The sequence below is a fragment of the Alnus glutinosa genome, chromosome 8 (genome assembly GCF_958979055.1).
Source record: "Alnus glutinosa chromosome 8, dhAlnGlut1.1, whole genome shotgun sequence".
NCBI lineage: Eukaryota > Viridiplantae > Streptophyta > Magnoliopsida > Fagales > Betulaceae > Alnus > Alnus glutinosa.
The window spans coordinates 5913969-5923897 of record NC_084893.1 but is presented as its reverse complement, the minus strand read 5'-3'; the positions used below and the strand labels follow the sequence as shown (position 1 = coordinate 5923897).

The following is a 9929-nucleotide window of genomic DNA, read 5'->3' as shown; positions in this document are numbered from 1 at the left end:
CATTGCCTCCACTTACTTTCATTCTTAGTTTAAATTTCAACTGCCCATGCTTTTGTATTGTTTGTTAGATTATCCACTTCTTTTTCTTTTTGAATCAGAAGTGATAAGAATCCTCTCTTATAACCCTTTTCCTCAATCAATTAAAAAATAAATGCTTTGATTTTAATAATGTTTCTCATCGATGGAAAATAAAATGCTAAGGAGTTAAACACACACATACCTATCATCTCTCTTTTCCTTCGACTTTCTCTCTCTCTCTCTGCAAAACAAAAGGCTCAGGGTGTTGATCGCCGGGAAGGGGGGCTTCTAAGCCACCCTTCCCCGGTGGAATTTTTTGCTTTCTCCATGGTGTTTACCATGGGGATGGTAGTTGTTCTCCTAATCGTTTAGGCTGTGGAGTTTTGTTCTCCGAGTCCTTTGGACTCTGGAGTTTGTGTTATTTGTGTTTGTTTTCTTTTCTGTTCTTCTTGTTCTCTGGCAGGAGGTCCTTCCCGAGGCGTCCGGCGGGGTTTTCTTGCCTTCGTTTTGTCTCGCCGGTGGAGCTTTGTGCCTAAATTGATTTCAAATTTTGACGCTAGATCTACGGCTATCCATCGGCTTTCTAGAAACACGCGCCGCTCAGATGGGTTCACCGGCGTTTTCTTGTTCCGCCGCTGTTGTTTCCGGCTGTCGGGATCACTGGTGACCGGCGCGTGATTGTCACGCGCCAGTGAAGTTCTCTCTTCTACCGGCACGTGGTGTCTCGTTCCGGCGTTTTTTCGCCTTGCAATGGCCGCGGGCGGGCACTGGGTGGCTGATCTGTTGGCTGGCGGTTTCGGGGGAAGCGCGTGTTGTACACGCGCCGGTCTCCGGTGAAGGCAGTGATCCCCTCTGACGTTTTTGGATTGTATTTTCTGCTAGTTGTGTTTGTGTATTCTCTTGTTTCTAGGTACAATTGCTTATGTGTGGCTCAAGTTTTACTAGAATTTTCTTTGTTTAGGGGCTGATTGTAATTTTAGTGAAATTTGAGATTCTACATATGTAATTGTTTTTTAAGTCAGATCCTTCTAACTTAAGAGTATGTGGGGGATTTGTCCTTCATTGCTCACGATGTAGCATTCGGGCATTCAGATCCTAAATAATACATGTTATTTGTTTAAAATAAAATAAAATAAAATGCTAAGAAAGTCAAGTTTTAGAACCTGATGCGAAAGAAAAATCTCTCTCTTAATTTGACTTTAAGAAATGAGTTTTGCACTGACCTTTCCTTAAAGGCCCATTATTGCGATGTAAAGACAATGCGTTTGTAAGAAAAAGAAAAATTTATCTTTTGACTTGAGAACTAACTTGTATTTTAAATGACTTTGATAACAAAGAGAGATCAATTTTAAAGCAAAATAGAAAGCTCACGTCACACACCCAATATTGGTTGGATAATTTGCTTACTGAGCCGTAAACCCACCTTTTTCATATGTAAAACTATTTGATTTTACAGTTTTAGCAGCAGAAGGTAAGGAGTAGCCAATACACACTTGGACTACCTTATATCCTCAGGATTTGATAAAGGACCAACTTTTAACGTCCAAGTTATTTTGTGGAGGACTAGTGAAAAAAATATATAGCAAATTTTGCTACATTAATATGTAAGGTAATAGTAGCAGTGTCACATGTATAATGCCTAATAATTCATTTATATATAGTGGGGTATTACAATGACTATGAATCTTTATATAAATATATGTGTGTATTTGGACATAGGGTGGTTTTGGCCACCCCGATAGTTTTTTTGTTTTTGCCTTTTTCTTCTTTTCATTTTTATTTTATATTTAGCATTTCTTTTTTCAGTTTTTCTTTGTATTTTTTTTTTACACTTGTCAAGGCCATTTTGGAAAATTCAAGTATTAAAAAAATCACATGTGATGTAAGTGACTAGGTATTTTGTGGGATCGAATGTCACTTTTGAACATTGGACTGCAAAATGCAAAAAGGGGTACACTTCGCCGAGAGAGGGGGTTAAGTGTATTTTCCTCTAAATTAAAATATGTAATTCATAATTAAATATATATATATATATATATATATATATATTTGTGATTCATTATAAATACAAGATTTGTGAAGTTAAGTTTTATACGTTTCTAAAAAAACTTAATTTATCTTATTGACTTCAATAATAAAATATTACCAATAATTAAGTAACCAGTTATTAGCATGAATTATGAAAAATATAAATAATAACAATATTTACTTTATATAAATAATGAATAAATTAATTGAACAATTTGCAAACAAGTTCGAATTTGTTTGAAGAATAAATTAATTGAATTTGAATATATAGGTTATTTAGCTATATGATAATTAACTCAACTCACATTCAAAATAAAATTAAACGAAGCAAACTTATACTTTCAATACACAACCCGATGAAATGATTGGTGTACTCGTTGTTCTTGTCAAGATAGAAAGATAAATTATACAAGTAAAACAAAAGGTCAAAAGGGAAGATATGTATATCTTAATATATATATATATAACAATGCAGAGTATTCTCCTGTACGATTATATTCTGTATAAGATTTTTTGGATTGCCATTGGACTGCTAGCTAGAAGATGAAGTTGAATTGGATTGAGATCTTGGAAATGGTTGATGGACCACCTTAAATGATCCCCATATATACAATTAATTAATATATCATTTATTAATAATGGGAAGTAAACATAACGTTTGGAGTGAAGGCAGTCAACCTTGTAATAATATAAAAATAAGCTTAGAAATACAATGATCGCAAAGTAAAAGGTTGAGGAAAGTAGACGGCCGAATGAGGGTTGAGAAACGTGCTTAAATCTAATCTATACTGTCTTGATCATTAGCAAGTCCATATATAACAAAGAGGGTAGAAGAATATGGTATCATCATATATATAGAATTATTGTTTTCATTAGCATTTGCAAAGATGTCACTACATTTTGTCTCTCACGATTCGCACCAAGTTTCCATAAAGTAATTGTTTTGGGATGGATGTCCTCCTTACACTCTCATACCACAAACAACAAATGGGAAACTAGTTTAAAAAGTATTAAGGAATTTCATTTTCAATAACTTATTCTATTATTGCCCATTCACGACCTTAATTACTTAGGCTATGTTTGTTAAAACTGGCCTTGTTTGAAAGTGGATTTAACTCAAATTTGAATCTAAATTTTAGAAATCCATGTTGTTATGGATGTTTTGAGCGTATGGAGTTTGTACTAAGTGCGCTTACATAAAATTAAAAAAAAGGGGGGGGTGGGGGTAAAACTCCTAAATTTGCATATGAATTTGTACTTAAAACAAAAAAAAAAAAAAAAAAAAACCATTAAGGTTAGCTTCCAAATAAGGCTTATGTTCTTAGAGCAAAAGCATTAATTTAGAGTGTTTACATTCAACTCAGTAAATATTAGTTAAAGAACACATTTTTATATTTTAGCTTAAGGGTGTACAGACAGAGCAATTCTAACCACTAACCGCTAACCACCTAGACGGAGACAGTTAGCGGTTATAGGGTTTTGAAAAAGCGATTAATAACCACTAACCGCTAACCGCTTTTATATATATATATTAAAATATAATTTTAGATTTGTAATGTTTTGGATTTATATTTGGATTTGTAATGTTTGGGTTTTGAATTTGTTTGTATTTGGTTATTTGGATTTGTTATGTTTTAGATTTGGATTTGTTACTATTTTGGATTTTGGATTTAAAACCTGCACTAAAACAAGGCCCAAAAGTGGCTAAAATCGGCCCAAAACCTAAATTAAAAAGCAGTTATATAACCGTCGGTTATCTACTCAATAATCGGCTAACCGCTAACCGACGGTTATAAAAATAACCGCTTCCACCTAGGCGGTTAGCGATTTTAGCAAATATCCACCGGTTATAACCGTTTGTACACCCCTAATTTTAGCTATCTACTTTTTTTAAGACGCATACATCCGGCTTAACATTTTAGCTAACACTTTTACTATTATATTTAAAATATCATTATTTTTATTTATTTTCATTATTTCAAAAAGAGGAGATAGAATCAGGTTTTTTTTTTAAAAAAAAAAAAAAAAGAAAAAAGAAAAATTAACTTATGCATCGTTGAGAATGGTAGCAACTAGTCAAAATGACTAGTTGATGTTGAGCTTTTTTTATATATATATTTTTTATTACACGAATGGCCAATGTGTGTACTCCAACAAACAACTTAAAACACAAAATAGGTCTAAAATTACAAAAAATAATTTTCACACTTACGTCATGTGAAAAATACTTTTTTAAAACTAAAAAAAAAAAATTTCCCAAAAACGCTTTACCAAACATAGCTTAAATACAAATTGAAGTATTTAACTTATATAAACAACTAGAATTTGTTGTTTCTCTCATGGAGTCATGGTCAAGTGCTAATTCCAAGCGATTCGCCGCCTAAAGATGCCCATATCTTATATTATTCAGCAAAGAATAGATTCCTTAAATCATAAATTAAATTATCATAAATTAAATTCTCCTTTACAAATGTACGTAAAATGTTGTTTCATAACACATTCAAATCACACTGTTAATATAACTACTTCTTTGAAAGGAAATGAGCGAAACTTGTATTAAAAAAACATCTTCGGCGCATCGCTCAACAAAGATAATGTTAGAAATACAATGAGGGACTTTATCAATTAGAACAAGTTCATCCATCATAGATAATGGTTCATTCATAGGGCGGTAGGCCACTCAATTTAAATTTCGCTTGACATGGTTATTCAATTTGTATAAACATTTCAGTTTCTTTCTAGTGTCCTTAATTACATGGCCATATCAATCCTAATTTCTTTCCATATTTTCGCAGCGCATACCTACACTACTTGGAAAGAATCACCTTCCAATATCACCCTATACAGACCAAATTCACGACAAAAATTTGCAACCCACAACGGCTCCATGGCTCCTACAATATCCGGTGCAATGATATCGTTTTTTGGCGTCGACAATGCTACCAACACTTTTCCCATGTTATTTTTGACTATAACACCAACACGCATCTTTATGTTGTATTTATTCACGACCGCATTCTAATTGACCTTGAAGAAACCGTTCGTAGGGGCTTGCCAACTATTGTTCATAGTAATTGCTGCTACTTCCTCTAAATATTGCCGAGCATTAACACTTCGAAAAGCCTCAAATGATTCAAATGCTTTGCTTACCACTGTGAAACGAAGGCTAACAGGTCGGTCACCCACAGACCACTGCATGTCATTTTTATAATTCTTGAAATACAATAGGTTTGCTTCAAAAAACTGTCACTTGTATAATTCTTAAAAAAGTACATATTTTAAGCATGTTGGGGAGGCTTAAAAAAAAAATCTTAATGCCCAAGAGCAAATATATGACCCCACTTAAAATTTTTCTCAACTAAATTGAAATATCTATTTCACAAAAAAAAAAAAAAAAAAAAAAAAACTAAACTAAACTAATTTGAAACATCACTAAAACCCTAAAAACACCTTGAAAAAATAAAATCATTAGTAAAATATTTTTAGCAATTCCAAATTAATGGTTTAAGCTTTTGGACAGGGGTACAATCAAAAGGAAGATGAGGATCATTAATTAGAGCAAGTAAATCCAAACAATAGAGAAGAAAATAATTATTGTATAGACTTATTTGACCCACTTTAGAACGGGCCTATTAAAACAAAGTACACTTTATATTATCCAATTACAAAATATACATATTTTCATTAAACAAAATATTTAGTTCATACAATTGTTACTTTGTAAATGGAAATTAATACAAACAATAAATTTTAGTCGATAAGTCTTTATGTTGAAACACATCATCATCTTCTTCTTACTATTATCCAAATATGGGGAGGGGGAAAAATCACATGATCTTATTTACTTGTTTAAAAAACAGTTGCAAATATTTGTCATTTATCTACAAATAAAAAAAAAATTAAAAAGAATGGAAAAATCTACATACTTCCCTCAAATTATTACCCAATTGACAATGTTCTCATAGACTTTCAATTGGGACAAATGTCCCCCCAAATTACTAAAAAATTGTCATTGTCCCTCAGAGGCCAGCAAAAAGACAAAAATGACCTTACTATTTTTTCAATAAAACAAAAATACCTTTATAAATTCAGAAAAAGAAAAAAAATTAATTTTTATTTTAAAAAAAAACAAAAATTTTATTTTTTAAAAAAACGAAAATTTAATTTTTTTTTTAAAAACGAAAAAATTGAAATTAATTTTTTTTTTAATTTTTAAATTTGGCAACCCTTGGTTTTTTTGTATTTTTTTTTTTTTTTTTAGTTTTAGTTTTAATTTTTGAAATTTTAGTATTTTATTAATTTATTAAGGGCATTTTCGTCATTGGGGAGTATTGACAATTTTTGGTAGTTTGGGGGTACATTGTCCAAATTAAAAATTTGATAGAGACATTGTACATTTTGTTGTAGTTTGAGAGGTACGTGAAATATGGACTTTACTATAAAAAAAAAAAAAAAAAAAAAAGAAAATCATAATATGGCCCAGGCCCAAGCCCAAGCCCAGGCCCATCATACTATTGAGCCCATAAACTGCTATTAAAAATACAAAAACTTAAACCCGGGAACGACTTCCAAATTCCCAACTAACATAACGGTAAGACCTCAATCTTTTGGTCCCTTCACTTTGGCGTTTCTTGAACTGTCTCTCTTAGCATAAGCTTTGCAGAAATCCATGTTTATTGTATTCTTTTAGGTTTGTGTTTTTTCTCGTCGTAAAACCAAAGCTACCACATGGTGGCTAAAGCTGCTTTTTGAATTGTTGTCCACAAGCTGTTCGACGAAATGTCCATGTATTGCTAAATTAACTTGTTTTACAATAATAGAAGATTTGCATTTGATTTTTTTTGTTGTCAAAAATTCAGGTATGGATGTGGCACATTGCTCTCTAGATGGCAATGCTGATTGTGTGGAGTTTTGTCCACATGATACTTACCGTCATGTTCTGGCAGCTTCGACGTACATGCTGCAAGAGGGTGATCAGCCAAGTCGATCTGGGAGCATATCGCTCTTCAATGTAGATGCTAACATGGGTTGCCTTGATTTGTTTCATCGGGTGGATACAGCGGGCATATTTGATATGAAGTGGAGCCCAGTTGGGGGTAATGTGGGTTGTTTGCTTGCTCAAGCGGATGCTGATGGTTGTTTGAGATTTCACAGTCTTGAGAGCTGTTTAGATGGAGCAGAAGGTATGTTTTCTACTTCGATAACATATAATTTAGTGGCCAGTTTGTTTCTTTGTTTCTCAGAAAGTATGGAGAAAGGGGAAGGAAAATGTAAAAATTGTTCAAAGATGTTTAATAGAAGCCGTTAAGATTATCTTTTCCTTTTCAATGGTATTTTCCAAGAAATTAAACCACATGCTCCACCGCTTGTGCGGGCCCCTGTCAATTCCTTTGAGTTTCATACAAAATGTAGAGCATGAGTTACACTTGTAAAAATGGTGGCAATGAAAAATGCTTTCATTTTTTTTTTTTTGGATAAGTGACTTCAGCTGAAACTAGTGTAGTAGGCTAGTAGCAAGGCTACAAATTTTGGTTATCAACTTATCATCTGTTTCCTTTTCAATTTTAATTGTTGATGCAGGGGTTTTATTGAAAGAGATAAGTGGAGATAAAATCAGTTCTTCCATGTGCCTTTGCCTTGACTGGAACCCCTCAGCCACATCAATCACAGTGGGGCTTTCTGATGGATCTGTCTCAATGGTTTCCTTATTGGAGTCCCAAATGGAAGTACAACAAGAATGGAAAGCACATGATTTTGAGCTTTGGGCATCTTCCTTCGATATCCACCAACCTCAACTGGTATACACTGGTTCAGATGACTGCAAATTCAGTTGTTGGGATTTGCGGGATACTCCTTCTAAGTTAGCATTTCAGAATACCAAGGTTCATAAGATGGGTGTTTGTTGCATAGTGAAGAACCCCAGTGACCCTAATACCCTATTTACTGGTTGCTATGATGAGTATTTGAGGGTATGGGATGTAAGATCAATCTCAAAACCTGTAAATGAAACTTCAATTTGTTTGGGGGGAGGTGTCTGGAGAATCAAGCCCCACCCCATTGTACCGGGCCTTGTCTTGGCAGCTTGCATGCACAATGGGTTTGCAGTTGTTAAGATGGAAGGGGATAAGGCTGAAGTGCTTGAAACTTATAGCAAGCATGGCTCACTTGCATACGGGGCAGATTGGCAGAGAGGGGAATCTTTCCAGGATGGCAAAAATAAGAGTACTCTGGTGGCTACTTGCTCATTTTATGACCGTCTTCTTCGGCTATGGATGCCACAAAGTGATATTGCAAAATGATTTACGAGATCTAAGCGCATTTGTTTAATTGCAGTCAGAAAGATTCAGGTTCAACCAAAGTAACTTCTGGGGAATCTTTATTTTTGCTTCATTAGGTATGTTTGGACATGGTACCTAATCTTTCTTCCTCCACTTAACATGATTCAAGAAGATAGTTTGGTTCCCGCTATGTTATACCACTATAAAATATTGCTGTCATGCATCTAAGGTGGTCCTCCTACATCCATCCTTGAGAAAAGGGATCCTTTTATTTTTCTGTCGGAGAAAAAAAAAAGTAACAGTTAATACTTTTTTTCTAGTGGTTGACCTCGAAGAGGGTGGACATTGTCTTAAACTCAAGACTGTATTTGGTAGACATGATCTTTAAAATATGTTCTCATGTGATAACTGAAATTGTTGATCACTTCTAACGTTGATGCAAGTTGGTTTGCCCTTTAGCTTTTGTGCTTGCTTTAGCAGCATTGCTGATAAAAGGTAAACTACACAAACTTTAAGAGAACTTTTATCCAAATTTAAAGAGGAAGCAAAAAATTAGGAAACGAGATGAATCTAGCCATCATCTCATAAAGTTATTGGTGATGGTTTAGCTTATGCCCTGCTTAGGCATTGCTTGGTCTTTAGCTTGAGTGCTTGAGCAAGAGCTCCACTCGATTCTATCGAACCTATGTCTTTAGCTTTAAAGTCAGTTGCAGTCTGCTGCCTTTAATATGTGTAGCCACACACACGCGCCAAGGACTTCAATGCAAAGAGAGTGAATGATAGGTACCCGAGGTTGGGTAGTACTGTGAGATGGGATTTGATAGCTTCTTTCAAGTAGAAGAGACCACAATTCTTCACTTAGGGTAGAAGAACATCACAATATTCCACTCAGAGTTAGAGAAGACCACAATTTCACTAATTCATTCTCCGATCTCATTAATAGCCAAATGGTCTTTAAATAGAAAATACAAGTAGATAAAGCTTAAAGGGATAACACCTAAAGTTATAATATTCAAATTCAAATAAAGTTTAATCCTGATTCCTAATATTAAATAATCTTATCCTAATGAGTAAGAATTCCATTCCAACTCAACTATTAAACCTATCTAATCATAATCTTATCCCTATCAATGAACTAATATTTGCTGACATTTTGGGCTTCTGTTTATAAAACTATATTGTAACAATGGAGGAATTGGAGAAACCCACTGTTTCACAATCTCTCCTACACTTGCTTGAGTTTTCTATATTTCAGTTCTCCAGTTATGCAATCCTTAAGCTGAACCTTTTTCCCCACCCTTGTTTTCCATCATTTGGTAACTGGGACAGAGAAATTCATCAACCTGTTGCTTCAAATTCAGACAAAAAAATTGTTAGTATAACTTGAGGTCAAGAAAGCCTTGTAATAGACGAATGCGCTTATTTTTGTGCTTACAGTTCATTCCCTGCAAGCTGGGGAAGACTCACGTCACATCACATGCCCTCCCTCCAAAACCTCCCTCCAAAACCAGAGACATAATTATCAGTCAAAGGTTCTCTTGCGTGGGCCTTCCCTCACATATAGACAGAAGCATCTGATTTTGACCCAGGTGGTCTCATGCTTGA

At 34.2% G+C, this 9929-nt stretch overlaps 1 protein-coding gene across 1 annotated transcript; it reads left to right on the top strand.

The window, feature by feature from the left end:
- The first annotated feature begins 6519 nt into the window (after positions 1–6519).
- On the top strand, positions 6520–8547 carry LOC133875554 (uncharacterized). The gene is made up of 3 exons (XM_062313724.1): positions 6520–6637; positions 6906–7229; positions 7627–8547. The coding sequence occupies exons 2-3, from the start codon at positions 6908–6910 to the stop codon at positions 8343–8345; spliced, it is 1041 nt and encodes a 346-aa protein (XP_062169708.1). The 5' UTR covers positions 6520–6637; positions 6906–6907; the 3' UTR covers positions 8346–8547.
- The last annotated feature ends 1382 nt before the right edge of the window (positions 8548–9929 follow it).